This window comes from Echeneis naucrates, chromosome 18 (genome assembly GCF_900963305.1).
Source record: "Echeneis naucrates chromosome 18, fEcheNa1.1, whole genome shotgun sequence".
Lineage (NCBI taxonomy): Eukaryota > Metazoa > Chordata > Actinopteri > Carangiformes > Echeneidae > Echeneis > Echeneis naucrates.
The window spans coordinates 6466218-6487320 of NC_042528.1; the positions used below are offsets into that span (position 1 = coordinate 6466218).

The 21103-nt window shown below is 38.2% G+C and overlaps 1 protein-coding gene across 1 annotated transcript in view; it reads right to left on the reverse strand.

The window, feature by feature from the left end:
- The window catches only part of LOC115059288 (ATP-binding cassette sub-family A member 1), a 125975-nt gene that overhangs the window by 97529 nt on the left and 7343 nt on the right, over positions 1 to 21103 (reverse strand). The window contains exons 5-12 of the mRNA XM_029526947.1: positions 20710 to 20837; positions 19691 to 19888; positions 16449 to 16529; positions 16139 to 16331; positions 7140 to 7279; positions 6259 to 6375; positions 3023 to 3220; positions 205 to 410 (exon numbers count right to left, since the gene is read on the reverse strand). Of these exons, the coding sequence (XP_029382807.1) occupies positions 205 to 410; positions 3023 to 3220; positions 6259 to 6375; positions 7140 to 7279; positions 16139 to 16331; positions 16449 to 16529; positions 19691 to 19888; positions 20710 to 20837 (1261 nt within the window). The remainder of the gene's footprint in view (positions 1 to 204; positions 411 to 3022; positions 3221 to 6258; positions 6376 to 7139; positions 7280 to 16138; positions 16332 to 16448; positions 16530 to 19690; positions 19889 to 20709; positions 20838 to 21103) is intronic.

Sequence of the window (21103 nt, forward strand, 5' to 3'; positions counted from 1 at the left end):
GAAAAAGCCAGGCTGGCTGCGTCCACCTTTTAGTTAATCATATCCTCGTATAGGCTAGCATTTACTGTAATAATACAAGCATCCTGCCATAAAACTCTTCACAACCAAATTAATTTATCTCTTGAAATGTTTTCTTCTTCCTGAATTGAAATTAAATTTTTTATATTATGTCACAGCAGTCATTTATTGAGCTGTTACACATACCTGTCTTTCACTTTGTTGGTACGCTCCACTTCATCAGCATCCATCCGGATTTTGTACTTTACATAAGGAGGGGGCTGGCTGACATCTGGCTGGAGGTTTTCAAAGACAATGCTGGCCCAGTATGCATCATTCTTCAGAAGCTGCACTGCTTTGTTCACCAGATGGCCTTCAGTAGGCACTGCCTCAAACTTATTCAGGTCTAAGCACTGTCAACAAAGAGTTTCAAATACATTCAAATAACCATTCATTAATATATATATATATATGTATATAAAAAAATAAATCTTTAATACCCATAAGGGGGAAATAGAGAAGAGGCAGGCACAAACTCAGTGACAGAGTGGCAGATGGGTATTTGGCTAAAAGTATCACTCAGCTATTGACTAAACCACGCAGAGTGCAGTTCCAAATTATCTGGAGCTGCCAGGGGGTGGGAAATGTTTTGGGCTTCAGCAGAGGCAAGCAAATGAGATACACCCTCGCTAGCACTCCCTGTTCTGTAGCTCTGTCCCTCTGTTTCACGAGACGATAATGAGCAAGCCATCCTGGGAGGCAGTCACACCTGACAGCTGTCCTCACATCTCAGTGCTGCAATAGTTTTATCATTTTTCCCCCAAGACTCTCTAGTCTGTATTCTACATCAAGCTACGGTGGGAAACAAAATAGTCTAACAGCATTTGCTCAGTACATACTCGTGAGAATATCAGAGCAGTGGAATGGTTTTATAAGCCCCAAGTCTGGACAAGTACAGAGTGAGACACATGGAAGAAAACGCTCTACAGAAACTAAACAACAGGAGCTACACACCAAAATAAATCTGGTCAATTATTTGTTGATTAGTTTAAAATACTATTAGGATTTTTTTTTCTTTGCAAGCATCATTAAGAGTCCTATTCATGTTTAAATGCTTAAAATCAAAATGATTTCCTGTTACTGCAAGAGCAACGAGAAAAGGCATTCCTTGAAGAAAGAACTCTAACCACTGGCTCTGTAGTTAAAACTAAGCTGTCTTGTATCAACAATCTGTCTCCACTTCTGGGGTGCAAAACTGGCTGCACTTATATCTTGCCAATCGCATCTTGGCCAAATTCAGAGGGAAATCTAGGGCAACACATGCAGTTGTGAAGCCATGGTAGTTTCATGCTTGCTGTGCTGGCCCTGCTGACAAGTGACATTAACTAACAAGAGCATGTTATTAACATACAACGCTGGTTAAAGAGCACTGTTAGCGCTCGCAATCAATTGTGTGGAGGACATTACATACTACAAATTCATCTAATACCACTCATGTATGAGAGACCACACACTGTATGAGAGAGTTATAGTGTGTTTGTGGCTTCATTATGGGCCTCTGCTATTTAAGATTTGTAGCCTGACAGTAGTGTTAATACTGGAACGCCATTTTTGGCAAAGATTATAATTTCAACAGTAAAAATTGGTAATTTGAGAGCACATATTATTACTAATACATTTCTGACCTTTATTCACCTGCTTCTTTGATGCATGTTACTTTATATTTCTCCAGAAATTGTAAAGAAATGATTTTGCTCTCTTGAGAGGGATTGTTTGTTATCAATTATGCAGGTAGCCCACACAAAGATAATCGTCCAAAAACCAATATACTTCAGCTACATTTGTTGAAATAGATACTGTCTCATTCTATATCATTTACCCATTGGTTATGCCAACTAACATTTGCTAACACTTGATACTGTTTAGCCTTTTTGCCTTGAAAGAAGCTATACATGAATATTTCAGACGAGAAGACACCACAGGTTGTCTGATAAATGTCCCTGATACCAATTTTGAGGAACACGATTCACATTAGGACAGAAAATAGAAATCATTTTGTTGGAATATCGTTGGCTGTGTAACGATAATCCCAAGAGACCAACCTGCCATCTTACCTGCCAAAAGACTAGGCTTAAGTGTACATATGTGAATCTGGCAGGGGGCATGTGTGGGCTTTGTACATGGCCTCTGCTGCAAACTGTGGCACAGATCAATATATCAATGTCAACTATGTGTTGACATTGTGTGTTCCGACTTAGAGACAACACTGTTTAATGCCATTACAGGATCCCTATAAACCCATAACAAAGGTTTTCATGATTATCTTGGAAGCAATGACAGGAATTCCTACAGATCTGTCAGTTTAGATAAAAAATTAAAGATTAATAAATGAAAGAGCTGCTTAAAAAAAAAAAAAAAAAAAAAAAAAAAAAAAACACAATACCCAATAGAGTGAACAAGACAAAAAAGCAGCATGTCACCAGCAAAAGGCATGATTTTGGTTTGAACAGCAGAACAGCACAGACTCAGTCACAAAAGAGCTAAGAAACAAAAAGGCACTGTATTAAACATGGACATATTGTGTCTTCGATGCAAAGCTCACAGTGCTTTCACCCAGGAACACCCCTGTGTTCTGCCAGCATGGTGTGACAGTTGTGAACAGAAAGATACAGGAGTAAATTAAAGTCCTGTAAATTTGCATTAATAATTCATGTGGAAGATGTTGCTTATCTTGGCTGAAGCTGGCTAAACAGTATCATGTTTTTGAGCAAGCCAAAGAGGGAAAAGAGAGCTGATACACCAGCATTTTACAAAGTTTTGTTTGAACACTTTAAATGTCCTAAAGCCCCAACTCTTACATAAAGATAACATGCGGGAGGGCAATAAAAATGCGTTGTCAATTCACAACACTGAGAATGTGGTTTTAAAATGCCTTAAAAGTCAGAGACGGTTTTTTTGTTTTTAAATCTTATTCAACAGAAAAAGTAACAGTCTGAAAAGAGACCAAAAAAAAAAAACAACATACACCAAGGAAGTTGGAGAGAAGCTTCAAGGTTTTGGTTGTGGCATTGTAAACATCCCGCCAGTCAAAGGACAGCATGCCGGGTGGACGATCCTCAGGAGGCCCATTGTAGAGGGAGTTGGCCAGCTGCTCGGCCGTCCATCCTGTGCCACTCAGACGCTGGTTGAGGAGAGCAGCAAACACCGGGTTTGCCAGCAAAGCCTAATGTTGAGGGGAAGACGGGTTTAATTACAGCTACAATGGTTACCAGCAAGAGGTCTGGAATGAATGTGGCATGAATGCAACAGAATCTGAATGGGAAGCAAAGGTTTCTAAAAGGATAGTGTATTATTTCACAGGAGTAAACATGAGAGGCCAGTGTTGATCTGTGGTGCCACTGACATTCATTTTTCTGCAGAATTAATTAGAACTGTTAAGATAGATGGCACTGTTGCACCTCAAGCTCTTAGACACATCAGCTATACTCACTCCCAACGAGTGCTCATATACATACTACATGCAGAGTGAGCATCTAAGACCAGGGAATAAAAATAAATAAATAAAAATACACATAAAAGTTCAAAAACATATGCTGATACATATGAATACATCATCTCGGGTATTCGATCAAGTTGCAATTGAGCTAATCAAATGATGATTATGTAAGATGAAGCGCTGATCTGGGATCTTATATAATGTGTGAAAATAATTAGTAGTTTTAGAGCAGCACCGTTTGAAATTTAAGATTCATATTGCGCCAGAGTCCACATTTCAGTTCAGCTTGCATGCGTATGTTTCACATTTAAAAGGCACTTTGTGGACTTTGACTTTTAGAGAGGAAAGGGCACTGTACGTCAATCAAGATTTGGGTCTCTAAAGTGTGAAATTCTGAGTTGAGATTCAGATATCTTCTGACCAGTGTACTCATTGGCATTTCAATGTCAACACTTCTGATGATATTCTGCTTAACCATAGGACAAAGTGTCAAATTAAGCAATTTCTATGCTGCATGCGACCTTTTAAAAAATCAGTTCTGCCATCTTAGTGGGTGATGCATTAAGGGTATGACCCATCAAAAATGTGAGCATTTAAAAATCTGTAAGTCATTTTGAAATCATAGCAGCAGAGTCTGGCTGGCAAACTGACCGTGACTGCTCAGTATGTGAAATCTTCATCCAGCTGAGACTGCAATGGGCTTAATGATCAGTGGCATTTGGCCCAGAGAGTTGCAGAAGTGCCATTTAACCTTGTTGGTCATGAGTCAAATGAAACTATTTGTCATGAGAGTCTCCTCAAGTGAAGAAATCAAACCTATTTTCTGGCATTTATAAAAAGAGGGACTCAGATATTTGTGGCAAACTGTCTGTGAAAAGTCACTCTGATATATTTAATGTTTTTACATGCGGTACATGATAGCACAGCAGTCATGGCCTTTATTGAACTGTAAATTATATGCCCAAGTGAGCAGCTTCTCTTTATTCTATACTAATGAATAAAAATATTAAGTTTGCATTATCCTATAGGGATCCAATTTGAGAATAAAAACCCCATTTCTGATGCTATTAATGGTCATCACATTTCAGGAATAGCTGTGTGATGTATTTACATTAAGCAATTGCCCCTGTAGGCTGTAATTTTGTGTTATTACCTAAAACCTCTCAGAATTGTAACCAACTTCGCTCTGCCCTGCCAGTAAACAACGTGTCTTGGTTTGGCGGCACTGTGAAAGACTATAACACTTACTCATCTATCGTGTTTCTCATAAAGTTTCAAATAAAGAAGTAACTCCAGCACTGTGGGACCTGTAATGTTAATTGGAACTGGCTGTTATGATGTGGACACCAGGGTCTCTAAACAGAGCTGAAACCCATATCACATGTAAACACTATGTAAAGGTATTGACAGTTATATCAATATCAAATATATATTCTAGCGGTTTTATGTTTAGGCCCTTTCCGGAAGGGCTACATTACAGCATGTCCTTCCATTGAGCTCTGAACCTTAAATCTTCTATCTTCTATCAATTGTAGTTGTGGTGGTGATGGTAATTGGTCCATCAATGTAAAATGTGTCTGCGACCTTGAAGGACCTCTGAGGATGACAAACCTCTGAAGCCACTAGCTTCATCGTGAGAGGTGGCGAGAGAGAGAGAGTTGGGCTGGGAGAAAATGAAGACAAAGGAGGATTGCCGGCCCATTTGTGTAAAGGTTAGGGCTAGGGTAATGAATACCCGGGCTATATGGCGCTCCCAATGTCTGCTTCCCTGCAGCTGCCTATAAGCTCATTTGGAGTGACACTGGAGTAATGTCAGTGTCAAGGAAATACAGAAAGAGGCAGAGAGAGAGGGAAGAGGAGCAGCAGGGAGGGAGAAGTGGCAGCAAAGAGTCCATGTCCTCTACTTCTATAGATAATCCTTTCTGCCAGGATGAAAATTATCCTGCACTTACCCATAATTACTTTCCTCACTGAGTTTCCATATCTAAGAAGCTGCGACAAATTGATATACATGACATATACAGTATATGCTCACCTGCATATATACATATTTATACATCTGCATATGCATACACACACACGGGTGCGTACACACATCATCTCGTGTGATAAATTTCATGTCTTTCCACATCCAAAACAATGAAGGAGGAAGTTGTTTCACTCGCCAGGTTTCGAAAATGAAGAGATGCAACTTAGCTGCTGAACGTGTGCCAATCATTCTAGGTAATTGTTTCTAAAGGGAGGAATAAAAATAATAAAAAACAAGAAAACAATCATCCCTACAGAAGTTTTGCTTTTTAGTTGATTTGAAATTGTCCAGCCCTGAAAAAGTTCAGCACATCACCTCCTGTTTCAATCCATAATATTGTTTTACACATTTTGAACGGGGAAAGGAAATAGCGTGTTAACATTGATTAGTGATCTGTAAAGTTTCTGAAAACCCAAGCTTTACCTTTGGGCTGAGCCACGCTTGTTATTCGTGCTTTTTGCCAATTTTTATGCTTCGTTAATGGTCTCTGGCTGTAACATCATGCTTATAATTTATACTAGACATAGCCACAAAGATTTTAGTGTGCACTGCATGTTTACAACTTGAAAAAGTGCAACTTCTTGAAGATTTTGTAAGAAATGAAAATATGTAGCATTCTCTCAAACCAGTCAGAATAAAAAAAAAAAAAAAAACTTGGATGCAAAACCTTTGCAACTTGGTTAAAATTAATGAGGTCAGGTTTTTAAGTTTTGTGGATCTTTGGTCAGAGACTTACCCGTATTGCATTCATTTGACGACTGTTTTGCAAGAAATCCCACGCTCGGGGCCCAAGCTCATCCCACAAATCAGCAAGCTCTTTTAGCGTAGCAAGGGCGTTGAATGTGCTATTTGCCTGAAACAAAAAGAAATACCATATTTAATAACACATTCATCCTACCTGTTCCTGACTGAAAGCATACCCACTGAGCCTCTATTTGCTCTGAGCCAATCCAGACATGAAAGTACTCCACATCTACACATTTCAGCTAATCCCCGGAGGAAGTCATCACATTCCAACACTGCCACCACCCATGGAGCAGAATGTAAATGGGGTTATTTACCCCTGAACATTGACTTGTAAACAGTCTGACTATGTCTGTTGCGTAGAGAGCTTCCTGCACATACACCAGGCCACTTGCTGTGAAGTCGGCAGATTTTGCTCACACTCATAATGTATTCTAAACGCACAATACTCACCGCCTGCCTGATGTTTGTTTTTCTTATGCAGTTAACACATTGATGCTAATATCTTGGAGAAATATCACATCATAACAACACATCACATTCATTCTATTTTGTGGACAGGCCTCAAGAGTAACTGTTGGATTATATTATTTAATGTTGTGTTCATCCAGTGGTTTTCATGCCCTCACTTAAGGCTTCTTCATACTGGTGATGTCATGTAGTCCTGTGCATACAGGATATTCAACAATCCATGTATTGCATCTTAAATAAAACACAAAGGTTTTTCTGTCTAGCTTTCTTTCAAAGCGCAATTTACACCAATAAGAGCAAATTGTATATTTTACATCTTACATATTACATTCTGTACTTTTCAAGCATAGCAAAAGTCTGTGTCCATGCAATGTCCATGCAAGTCTCTCCCCTTAAACATACTTCCTTCACAATGAGGCGAGCAGCAGGTGTATCGGGCGTGTAGAGAACTTTGCCGAGCAATAATGGCTTGAAGGCGCTCCAAATGTTGCGCAGACCAGGTGTGCTCTCCAGGGTGTCGACTAAGGTCTGACAAAAAGCATCTGTGAAAGACAGGGCAGAAGAGAGAGAAGTTAAAGCCAGAGTTATGAAAATAACTTTTTCTTAACCCTGTGTACACCCTGCACATACGAGAGAAGAGGAAAGAGGAGAAACAAGATCTTTTAGTAAAGATCAATCATAGAATTTGCAGCAAACATGAAGTAAACATGATAAATATTGCACACGAGTTTAAATTTAACACCACTACCACAACATCCCTCCGAACACTTATTTTTTTCATGATTGCTTAATCAGTTTTGAGAGAGCAAATATGAATGTGGTAGGAGACTGGCAAAACCATTAAGCACGTGTTTGACCTTTTAATATCCTATTTAATAAAAGGAGACATTTATTAAGAAGTTAGAAACCTTTAGACAGAGATGGAACATTAGTAATCCACCATAAATATCTGAACACTTTAAGAAACTAATCTTTGTATGATTAGATAAGTTATTAGAGAAAAGCTACACTTTAACTAAGCGGAAAATCAAAAATTCCCATCCTATAATCTGCACAATGATACAAAAACCCTGGCAGAAACACACACACCATCATGACTTTTTTAACTTTTGAAACCATTTCTCATAAGAAACTGTGTTAATGATGAATGCATTCTATTAATGAGTAGTGCAGTTTTACTACTGCACTCTTTTTTTCTCTGTTCTGTTGTTCTGTCATTGTGTTTCACTCTTTTATTCCTCTGCTCCTCTGAGATTCAAATTAAGCTCTCTGGAACTTTGGTGACAGTCATTTCACAGTGAAGAGAAATTTTCTGATAGGTGTTAGGTTGCATCCTTACTTTGGGAAAAATAACTACTAAAGAAACTATTAAAATATTACAGTACTGTGATTTTATATTGTTTGTGCTCCATTTGCTCAGGTTTGATGTTGATAAGGAAGCTTACTATCTAATTCAACATTGCATACCTCTTAAAACTTTCCTTGGAATGTGCCACCTGAATTTATCAAATAAAAACACTTTCATGAAGTGGATTTTAGGCCACTTTATTTCACATCGGTAGTGACAGAGTCGAAAGTGGACATGTTTACTAAAAGTTAGAGTCACTGAAAAATAGGCGCACAAGTAGAAGGAAAAACACAGGCCAAGAGCTCAGAGCTGAGAGATAAAGAAAAGCTTATATGGAGCAGAGGAGAAAAGTCAATATGCTCAGCAGTAGAACAATCACTACTGCTTTGACCTATCTGCCAACATGAATATTGCCAGGTTAGTAGAGACCTGCACTGAAGTAATAGAAGCTGAAATAGTTCAAAAGCTTGTGCTCTGAGGGCAGCTACCTTGCACTGATTGAAAATATGCAATTCCTGTTGTGCTGTACTTCAGACAAATGATCAACTAACTATGTCATCTGCCAGTCAATTATGATCATCTGTCTTTCAGACCTTTTGCTTCACTGCTCTCTTTGTCCATACCTGTCATCATATCGGGGCCTTTTCAAGTCTTTTTTTTCCCCCACTTTCCTTCTGTCAGCACCACAAGACTCCTTCCTCTCTCTATCATCTCATTAGGGCTACTTTTTTTTTTTTTAAAACCATCGGGGAGATTTTAGCAGACATTTTGAGTGCAATTAAATGTTAGCTTTTCTGCCTGCTGGCCATCTTACCCTGGAGCTCCAGGGAGGTCTGTGTGCAGAGAGCTAATGAGCTAATGGCCATCACCTAGAATGAGTCTGACCAGCTGTTCCCTCCACAGACTCCACAGATGCAACTTCCTGCAATCGCAACACTGGGAAGACGGGAAACGCGTGCAGCACAGCGCGCAGTAATCTCTGTACCGTTAGCTGGCTTTTGAAAAAAGGTAGACCCAAAACTGTAAAAACTGAACACAAAAGGGCAGACTACACTGGTCACCATGAAGCAGTTCCCAATCTGGAGCGTGGGCTGACAATGGGGTGCCAAGATAAATTATGAAATGATTAAAAGGTCTACGGGGAAGACCGGATATGGTTGTAACACTTTTTGCTTCAGCACCTGTAACTCACAGAATTTTTGAGCAGCAGTTTTCAAATTTTTATGCAAAATACCAACATTTGTTGAGTAGAAATGGCACAGAGTCAAAATCCTGCAAGAATATCACCAACATCGTGTGTTAATGTCAAATACCTGTAACCTTAGTTACAGCCTACCCAACTACCAGGGTGGGATGTAACACATGCCTGAGAGAGTTGTAATAATGAGACAAAATAAGCAAAAACAGAGACCACGCCAAATAATATTACTGGAAACAGCTGTATCGGGGGAAAAAAAAAAAAAAAAATCCAGAACAATGTCTGTCTCTGACTGACCATAACTCAAACACACTGTGTTTAACTAAGACGAGAGAAAGAGAGAGAGAGAGAGAGAGTGTGTGTGTGTGTGTGTGTGTGTGTGTGTGTGTGTGTGTGTGTGTGTAAATGAGTCTAGTAGAACCAACTTTCAAAACAGTATGAATGCTTAATGCATACTACAATATACCTATATGAAAAATACACTTCCTCTGAGTAGTATCTGCTCAGTGTTACATGCCAGATCACAAGTTCCTTCCCCACTAATCTAACTGACTTGTCCTTCTTTGTGGCATCATAAGATGCTGCATCACACCTCTCTCAGTCTTTCTTTTCCACTGCCTAGGCATGCTATAAAATGATTCAAGTCAAAGAAGTGTTTTTAGTTTTCTGTAAGGTGATGGTTGGTTTTATGGTTTTAAAACATATTTAACAAGCCACCCCACCCCTGTCAGCCATTTACTTAGTTGTATTGGCATTGGCAATTTAGCAGGAGAGAAAATACATCACATTTTTCCTGAGAAGCTACAAACAAATCAAAAGTACTAACCAAGAAGTAGTTTTGGTCTACTACGATGACTACTGACCTACTGGACATTTTATTCAAGTTGTTTTTTTCCACAGCTTTTTAGTTTTTTCCTTCTTTTCTTGTGAAATACCAGAGGCTTTCAAACCTCAAATTCCTGACATAATAGTACATGAAAAGGTAAAAAAATAAATAAAAAATACCTTTTGACTAGTAATACAAATCCTTTTAAAAGTTTTTTGTATCTCTGTGCATCCATTTGTATCCATCCTTGAACACTGCCGCATTTAAAATAGTTAAATTTATCTCCTTTGAAAATATTTTTTGCATCGAGGGCAAATAAGTACAGTATGTTACATTTCATGGAAAAACAGAAGAATGCCAGGGTTCCTACAAGTGGACCAATGTGTTCTATCATTTAATCTGTTTTAAGCAGGCAAACATACATTCCAACCATAAAGGGTTTACAAACATGGACACACCCTTCAGATCTGACAGTAATGCCACTGTTGAAGAGCCATAAACCTGCATTTTACCACTTGTTGCTGAAAGAAGTTAAATTGTATTGAGAACTGCAGAAAAATGGCCACACCCATCATCAGAAAGAGGAAGATGACTTTCAGGAATGACAGTCCGATGACTATGAATTCATCACAGTGAACAATTGCAGCAATTTAACCCCTGCATCATCAATCAAGCAGAATATTGCAGGAACTTTCTATGCACTGAGCCAATCATATCAACATCCCAATGGTCTGCACAATATTTTTTTTCTATTTGCACACCGGCACAGGTGTTTTCATTTGAAGTCCTCTGCATCTTTGGACACCTCTCCTGTGTATTATGATTATGACATTACTCCATTATGGCATTATCATGACATTACTCCCTATGTCCTTACAATGATGCAAGGGTATAGGGATTAATGTTAAATGTATAGCAGCCTGTTAGATATCTTTATTCATGGGAAAGAGATATCACATTCTGATATTTTGTGCGCTAGAGGGAGAATCAAATTATAGAGGTTGCACATTCTCTAGAGCTGTGAGGTGTGCAGTTGTTTTTGACAACACATCTTCACTTTATTACAAAACTGTGGCATGAAAGAACAAGAGAACCTGTTCTTTACACCAGGTTCATCCACAGTCAAATAATTGCTTGGAGCCTAGAGTCAGCCCTTCAACTTACCTGGCAAATTTAATCAATTTGAGCTGCACCTTAGAGATGGGCTCAGTACAGCACTACAGTGAGATAGCACCACTGGCACACTACAAATGCTGGTGCTACACATCATGTCACGTTTGCAATCGCATGTGCAGCCATGCACAGTAGCTCACAGCGAGGATACAATATAACTCAAAATTTTGCATTGCTCAGAATAAAAAGAGCACACATATATGCAGAATGTACCAGTTTAAAGAGAAGTAACCCATGCATGAATTAAGAAGCACTTATTTTTTACAAGCAGCACAAATCTTACAAGCAGAACAAATCAAGTGCTGCCTTGCAGCATTGCTGCAAAAACTAAAAATGGCTTGAATGAATGTCATTGAAGTCACTGTCACAAAAGTGAAATAGCTTTAACATTCAGTCATATAAGACAGGCCTCTCAAACTTCCAACAACTGGCAATAGACATGTTTTATGGCTTCACTGGTTCCAGCATTTATTTAAATGATGTGCTTAAAACTAGAAATAAATGGATTTACTAATTATTCTGAGAGACCCCCATGGGCTAATACTCCACATGACTGTGCAAGCCTGGTGATTATTTGTAATTTCTATGACCAAGAAATTATACCAGTGAAAATAAAATAAAGAGCTTATCTTTACGGATCACCAGAAGTAGTATTTATCCTGTTTGTCAATGGTGCAAGATATTCAGATGTCAACGTTAAGCTGCAGCAACAGCTAAAAATGTTCACTTTGAAAATCAAAACGTCATGAATTAGTGGTCAAAGTCAAGTCAAATGACCAATGAAATAAATATAACTCATGTGCCTCAGTTTTTTTGGTCTTTAAACAGCTGACCTATTTCTGTTTGCAGAGGGAAAAGGGACACCAGCTTATTCAAATACACCATGTTGGACTAGAAAATATCAAATGAAAAAACAGCACGGAAATCATACTTGGGCACGAGAATCAAAAGACAGTTGTTTTGTGAAACTTTCTCACCAAATGTATAAAAAAAAATATGACACTGCCAAACCATGTAATGCATTTTTTTATTCATGCTAATCTCCTGGGCAAGTTTTGAAAATGGTTTTGAGTTAAAATTCCTGTTTACTGTCATGAAAGAACAGCCACCACCCAAAGTTTTCGGATGAATGGTCCAGAAGTTTTCCTTTTCTGTCAGCCATTAATTAGGAAGGGAATATTACTGAGCTTTTAACAGAACCTCAGCGTTGGCCTTTTTGTAGCTGTGTTACAATTCCTTTGAGTGTACTTTTACCCTTACAAAGGAGTTGTAATTGGCCATTATGCAGACACACTGCATATTCCAGATTCGTTTAACTGTACATAGACCAACACAATGAAATGCCATGGAAAATCCAAAACAGCCATTAGTATGCTAACAGAGATGTTAGTGCTTATTTTGTATGGGTGATACAATGTTTTTACTAATTTGTGCTGGCACTAGCATACAATTCCACTTTACAGTGCAACTTTATTTCCAGAGAATAGAGGAATCTTATTAAAATCTAATTTTGTGCAGTTTTCTCCAAAGAACAGGCAGTTAATGAAACAGGAATGCATAGTCTCTAATGAACACAATGCTGCAAGACGTTGTTCTGAAGAATTCCCTCTGTGCTTGGGTTATATAGAGACACGGAAAATGCATGCAACATGCAAGTATGTAATATCACTAAAAAGCTGAATTACTAAAAAAAAAAAAAAAAAAAAAATACTGTTTCCTTATTTTATGTATAGCTAAAAATAACTGAAAATACAGTCCCCAAAATCACTTTAATTGTTATCACTAACACAACTTGTGCTTTCTGGTTAAGGCTGCATGCATGAAAGAGCAGCTTATTTAACAAATTGTGAACACGTAAACTTCTGTGTTTGACTTGGGTTATGTTATGGATGTAAGGAATTTCCTGAACAAGTACAGGGGGAAAGAAAAAAAAACTATTGAACTTCACGAAGAGAAAAGGGGCTTGCACTGGAATAGGAAGAGCCAGCCAAGTTGCAATCCTTAAAAAACTATGCATCGAAAAACTAAGTTGCATGAGGTCAACCTCTACAGATGGCACCCATGACGAACCCCATTGACTGCATCAAAACTGGAAATTTTATGAGCAGCATGGTCTTTGGTCAGATGAAACAAAAATAAATTTGTTCAGTCCAGATGGACTTCAGGGTGTTTCGCAGGGATTTAGCCAGGACTACTGTGGTGGCGACCCTTGAACATGGAGGTAGGAGCGTGCTGATGCAAGGCTGTACAGTGATGACATTGATAGATTGCATAAAGAGTTCAAGTTTTTTTCCACAAATGTTGCTTGAAAAAAAATTGCTCAGTGGGAAAAAGCTTGGTCACTTCCAACATGAAAATAATCCTGAGCACAACACAAATTTTTAACGAGAAAAATGCAAGAGCTATGGCCTTGTCAAATATGTCTCCTGACTTGAATTTAACAGAAAAATCTACTATTTAGTAGATCAACAAAACTACTGCAGCAAATGACATCAGACAAGAATAACAGCATCATCCTATTATCATATCATCCATGATCACAAGGTTTAAATTCTTCAACAAAACCTAAATATAAAATAATTAATTAAAGAGTGGAATCTCATTAGTCAAGAGTGTACTTACTGGCTAAGTTCTTTATATTGACATTTCTGTTAAGGACACAGTCTGTAGTCCCAAATACAGCACTACAGAAGCCAACAACTTCTTGATAAATTATGAAGCCAGACATTCTTTACATGAATTAGCTTTTCTCTTTTTGGACTTTGCTTAAACACAAATAAAAACATGTTCAAGGAACAGAAGAGCATTTGTAATTACACATTTTAGTGATATTTTATGTTTTTGTCGGTTGTTTCTATTAAAGTTTCCTTTTTTTTTATTGATTTTAGATTTTCAAATTCCAAGAAAATACACCCAAGGACTTCAGTTTAAAACTCTAAAGTGCTAAAAAAATAACTGATTATTCAAATAATATATCATTGTATTTGCCAAGCCGAACCAGAAAACATTTTTTTTCAAGTATATTGTCACAAATGGTACAAACCTATCCTAAACGGTAATTCCTTGTGGACCAAGACAACATTAACTTTCATAAATTATAAAGCACCATGCAGCAGTTTCATGGTGCCCTATGACTTCAGTATTGCCTTAGGCCTTGGCCTACAGCCTTCAGGCAGCAGTATGCCACATATATGTGAAAAGAAATGGTAGCTTTGTTGCATTGCCTTTGCATATCCCACAGTGTGAGTCAGCTCACTTTCACCATGGGAACTTTGAACTATGTGCCACGGGATCACACAACAGGCAACATGATTAACGGCTCTATTGCTACACAACTGAGTCACACATATTACAAGCATCTTTTTCTGGATGCAGAGATAATCCATCTTACTTTCAGATAAAATTCCACAAACACCAGAAGTCTTCCCATCAAAACACACATTAATGCGATAATGCCAGGACAGCAGAGTGTATGCACTGGGACAGATCAAAGGGTGATTCCTATCAGTACTTCACTCATATCAGTACTTATGCGCAAATGCGTGTAGACTATCTCCTCTTTAATAAATTAAATTCCTGCAGCCATATGAGTGCTCATTCACCTGCAGCCATGCTGAATATGGGAAGGCTAGTCCAGATTTTCAAAGCACTGTGAATCTACCCTAGTTTCCTCCAATGCGGCTACCTGGAATAAATCTTTCATAACTAGCACTGGGGTGCTGCAAAGGAAACACCGCAGGTTGGCTGCATCTGTTGAAGTTTCCTGAGACCATGTTCATGCATTGCATATCATCAGCAGTATGGGACGCAATGACATCCTGCACTAGAGCAAATCATTTGGACAACTCACTGACATTTTGAAAGGTGTCATTGAACTCCCTCCAAAAAGGTTGTTTTACTAATACGAAGTTGAGTTATTTTCTTCTCGTCTGTGATCTATTGCCACCATCATGTTTTTTTTTTTTTGTTTGTTTAAAACAATTCATAAAAATTTCTCAAATTCTATCTGTTTGAATATTGCTTCCTAAGCAACACAAAAAAAACACTTTCGAACTCTAGAGAGTGTTTTAGTGACACCATCTGTCCTCTGTTGGAAGTTTTAGTTACCATATGTTCATACTTAGGATGTCATATATTTGTGCCCCATGGCTCTGCAATACTCGGGCAACAACATCAGTTTCCATTTGGGTTAAGTTGCTCTGGACTTTCCTCTCGATTAAGAAAACTTCATTACGTCAGTGTGGGGACTGCAAAGCTTTTAAACGGGATGAGATTTGATTGGCTGCGATGGACGCCAGCCCCTGACACAGCCGTCGATAATGAATTCCTAATCAAACCCAGTTTCCAACTCTGGCGCAGGTGCCAACTCTGCCACAGGTGCCTGTTTCTGGATGTGCACAAGTAGTTACATCTTGTGGATCCTGCACAGTTGACTTCACTGTGTAACATGGACCACTAATTCATGAAAACAGGGATCACTGATTTTTTTCTCTCTGTTGCATTCATATTTTTAGAACACGAAATGCTAGGATTTGCATTGAATTCATCTGTGCAGGAACTCCCCTGATGCTGTCTGCTGAACCTTGGTGGACTGAAGCTGCTTTGGTTAAATGATTTTGTGAGCTGCACTATCAACAAGACAGGTTTTCTTAAAATAACTAACTGACATGATTTGATTAGTCATGTCAATCTCCTTCACACTAACTGATCAAGCGTGACTTAGTCATTCCTCTTTTTCCACATCCAACACAATTATGAAGTACTGTCATGCCTGTAATACTGTTTATTGTGCATGACTTGCTCCTGAAAAAAACATGCAGTATTATTAAGTGAAACAACTTTGTTTCAGCACTCACCAGAACTGTTGCCCATCATGGAGAATGGGCTGTAAGCCATCTGTCCAGGTGAGCTTAAACTGAGGGTCATATTGGTGGAATTGAAGTCAGGCTGACTTCCACACAGTAGCATATTGACACTGCCAATCATGTTGTCTTGCAAATCCAAGGAACGAGCAGCCTCGAAGATCATGGAGTTCTGTAACCTGGCCATCTGGATAAGAGGAGATAGTCAGAAACTATGAAATCACACCTTTTAAACAAAATGACAACTTGATCACAAAAAAAAAGGATTTCTCTGCAATGTATATGATGCAGTGGTTACACTAACCTCCTCAATCACTGGTAGTGCGTTTTGAGCGGTTTTCCCAAACAGTGTTTCCAGGGTGTTCAAATCCAAAGGGGAAGGCACCTTAAGGAAATAATCAAATGTGTAAATCTCAGTTTTCATGTATTTCATGTCTCGGAAAAAGTGCTTTATGTTTTGTATTGCTATTTGCATTTCATTTATTTGTTTACGTAAATTTTAGGAGATTTTATTATCCATCTCAACCTGTAAATTGTATCCTAACACCATAATCTCTGAGACTGGTTAATAAAAGCAGGTTACAGTGACATTCTGAAGCTACACTGTATGAGCCCAATTAGAAGAACTAAATGGCATGCCCTTTCAACCACTGTCATTTTCATGCATCAAGTGTCAAGTATAGATTGTATTCAGAGCACCCGTATTGTCTTTCCACGTATGAAATTACAAAGCTTAGAAGTGTATGCAAGTGGAGAGATGAAAAGGGAAAGAAGTAGTGTGGTGTGTTAAAGCTGCATGATTATTTTTCAAATAAAATTCTATTCACAAACAGAATCCCATTTAGTTTGGATGATAGCCTGGCTTCTGATTGAGTCTCAAGTTTATTCATTTGGTATCTGTGTGTGTGTGTGTGTGTGTGTGTGTGTGGGGCAGAGCAGACATCAAGAGGAGACAGAGAAAAAGCAGAAACATTCCTCTCTGACAATTCTGAGAAAATAACCTGTGGGAGATCAATGGAAGTAGAGAGTTCAGTCACATTAGAAGACAGATCAAGTGAATCTCAGCAAAAAACTGATTCATCATACTCATTTGTTAAACACAATTTCCACTGCGCTTTGATACAGAAAGCCTCTTATGAGAAGCAGGTAAGTTATTTTATTTTTTTTATCCCATTCTATACATTTTTAGGGAAATAAAAAAGTTAGTCTGTTTAATTAATGAGCAGCAAAAGAAATTACTCAGTTTGCTCCCCCAGCTTTAAAATATGCAATGTGCTCTGAGATGATTTTTAGTTAACACAAACACACTGTCTTTACCATCCTCTGCCACTACCTCAATGATAAACCCAGACTTCTTCCCTTGTCCTTTCCTTTATGTTATTGTGGTTATCAGAATTATTCAACAATGTCGAGCTTTAAGTGTGAAGCCTTATGTTCTTTTCAATCCATTTGCTAGAGGCACTGAAGAGCTTTTCCTTCCTATCTTGCCTGGGCTTTCTTTTTTTTTTCTATGTCCAAAGTGCCTGCGGGCTTAAATTGTTCAAATGCTCTCTCCTACGAACTTCCTGCCTTATCGCTTATTTATTGGATTTGCTGTCCCACATATTTTTCCTCAACTCAAAGAAAAGCATTGGCTTTCATTGTCCCAAATGTGAACTGAGGGATTTTAAAGGATTCAGGAAAACATTGGTTCTTATAAATAATTCCCACCTGATTGTATGCATTTTTGTAAAATCATTGAAAGACAGACTACAAATAACAGCAACTATTTTGAAAGCTTGGACTCTATGAGACAGAAAACGATTTCTCACTGAAATGTAACTGAATTAAATTATGATAAAAGTAATTGTGCAGTAAAGCATTAGAAGTGTTAAGGTCCTTGTGTTAGATTTGTCCCTGAACTGGGCGCACTATCAAGTTTTAACGTTAGCAGATATTTCTTTATCTCTCTAAGTCATGGAGCCAGACAAGCATAGCATTTACCTTTTTAAATTGGTTACTGAATTGCCTGGCACAGAAAATCTTTGTCTTTACATTCAATTTACTGGAAGCCATGCAAGAATGAGGACAGAGCAGACTGTTCGCTTACGATATTCTTAAACTCTATTAAGCTGTGTCTATTTCATCTTACAGGATGTAATTGATAGAATATCCATGCTGAAAATTACTTGTGCATAACCTCAACTCAGGAAATCCCATAAAGGACACTTGAAATGTTTTTTTTTTTCCCTACACCTTGGCTTTGTTTAAATATATATAGCGGCTCTGGAATGCCTCCACCAGGAGTTATTGAGCATCAATCATTTCAGATATTAGATGGGTTGTTTTTTTTTATTATTTTTTTTACTTATACCAAAAAAAAAAAAAAAGAAAAACTTATCTAAACCTTGGCCATGGGCATTGGTTTTGTTTAAATACTACACAATCCAGTCACAATTAAGTTATGTCGTGTATTTCCTGTCATGTTTTGGTTATGTATAAACATAATTACAACAAGGTTGCCTAAATTGCATACATTTGCACTACATTTATAGCAACAATCCTACTTTAATGGAAGTATTCAGGAGTTTAGAAACCAAATTGTTTTAGCAAAAACTAAATATCTGAGCAAAGGTGAATACAGTTGTGCAAAACAAAGTTAATTTCTTTGCCACAGATGGCACTAAAATATCTTTTCAGTTCCAATGTCAACACAGGCAGTTAACCAGCTGGAGGGCAAACATTGCTAATTTTTGTTCTGTTTCATCTGTGACTTCAGAATTATGCATGTTTTCTCTGTGACTCAGTGCAGTACTTCAAATTCAAATTCTTGGACAAAATATGGAGGTGAGAGGAGTACATGCTGCAAGTTTTAACAATCATGATCATTTTCTGTCACAACATCTGGACCCACAAGCAAATAAGAGAGAGAAAGTCTGTGAAGGTTCTCAGGTCATAGTTATTCAAAGGGAATTGAATCTGGAGCGACTGGACTCGGTTCTATATCCTTGAATATGTTCCGGCTCTCATCCAAGGGGCCTCCTCAGTTTGTGATTTCTGTCTGCCTAGACGAGCTTCACCTAGTCAGAAGGCACAAATGTCTTCAAGGACATAGAACCAAGTCCAGTTGCTCTTGGGTAAACTCTCTTTGGATAAGGCAGAGAGAGAGAGAGACTGCTAACACAAACACCAAAACATACTCACGATACCACTGAATCTTGCAGCAAATGCCAATGGCTCTGTTTCACTTTTAATTTCTAAGGCACCTCCATTACCCCAAACAGTGTAATTTTTAAGGCAGCTAGAGGTGAGTGACAAAACTGAGGATAGATAAGGGGCATTGCAAATATAGAAGTAACAGTAGGTATTACCACTGCAGTGTCCACATCAGGCCAGTTATTGTAAACACACTGCCAAAATACATTATCTCCTTAGGTTTGCTGAAATAGGTCCAACTGTGCCTAGTTACTCAGCGAACAAATCGCAAAATTTTTTTAATTGATTTGATGAAATTTGAATGGATTTCACTAAATGTATTCATGGGGTGGGGCTGCATGAATGCCTCACCTCAGACAGCACTTTCCTCACATCCAGGTTTTGCAGGAGGACTCCCTGGCTGTTAATCAGCTGCTGAAGAGTGAGGGAGCAGCTGACATTTTGAAAAGCCTCCTTTTCAGTTTGGCTGTTAAATTGGACATAGTCATCCAGATCTGTCCCCTCACACAGGATTATCCTGAGGCTGCCAGGGCCTGGAACTCCCATCATCTGAGAAAAAATAAATCAGAAGTTGACAAGCGCACACACAAACTTCGTATCTGACCATATTTTGCTTTTATTTATGCCCCTTGGGATGTTATGCTAGCAGAATGGATGCCAAATCACACATCCAGATTCGATATAAACTATTGCTTCATCATAGTTAAGGTTTTTTTTTTTTTTTTTTAAATCATCCTCAATATTGACATTCTGTGCTTATGTACAAACATCACAGCAACTCAACACAGCAAGTGAAAATATGACAGACAAACATTTACACCTACATGTAAGTGCATATACACAGACTATTTGTGTCATACTGGGCAGACAACAGTGATAGTTTGGCAGGATGCATGAGCAGAGTACAGATAATGGCTTGTGAAATGTATTGAACATTTTTATTCTCTGGAAATATTGACCGGTTTGCACCATGCGACCATCACAAGGGCAAATTTAGGCATTCTTGCAGCCTCTCTGATGTTATTGAGGAACATTTGTCGATGAGGCATTTGTTACTCTTAATGGTGTTGCGAGGTAATTTAATTCCAAATTGCCTACTGTAGGCAGTATAACATTTTCAACAAGTTTTGTTGAAAATTACTACATTTGGCCTTATCAGTACTCAAGGCAATTCTTTTCCAGGACATTTTATTCTCAAATATTCTCCAATCACACTTGGTCTTCACCAAATTATGGTAATATTTAAATTCTTTATTGAACAGAAAGATGTAAAAATCCTTGTTTCAATCTGCCTGGGATTTTTTGCTGGAATCATACCTATTTCATTTTTACTGTATTCACCACAGAAGAAAAGCTGCTATGACACTCACAGGATTGACGTATATCTTTGCATTTAGGAGGCTTTGAGCAACTGCTGTCGGCACTGACAAATTCTCTCTCAGATATGTGGAGAAAGTTTCCTCATCTCTTAGAACATTCCCCAGGACCACTGGTTCAGCTTTAACATAGAGACAGACAAACATCATTTTGCAGTAATGAAACTGAAAGAAGAAAAAATATTTATAAGCAGTAGTTTACTTGATGTTGGCATATGTACGGCTGACAGCTGGTCAGGCATGAAATACTTACAGGTATACACATTTCTGGTGTCTTTTATACACCAGCGTGGCTATGATATACATAAAGCTATATAAAAGCTAAAAGTGTTTTAAGTTCTAAAACCATCCTAGTGCAGTCTTACATTGGTTTCAGGTCATTCCTCCA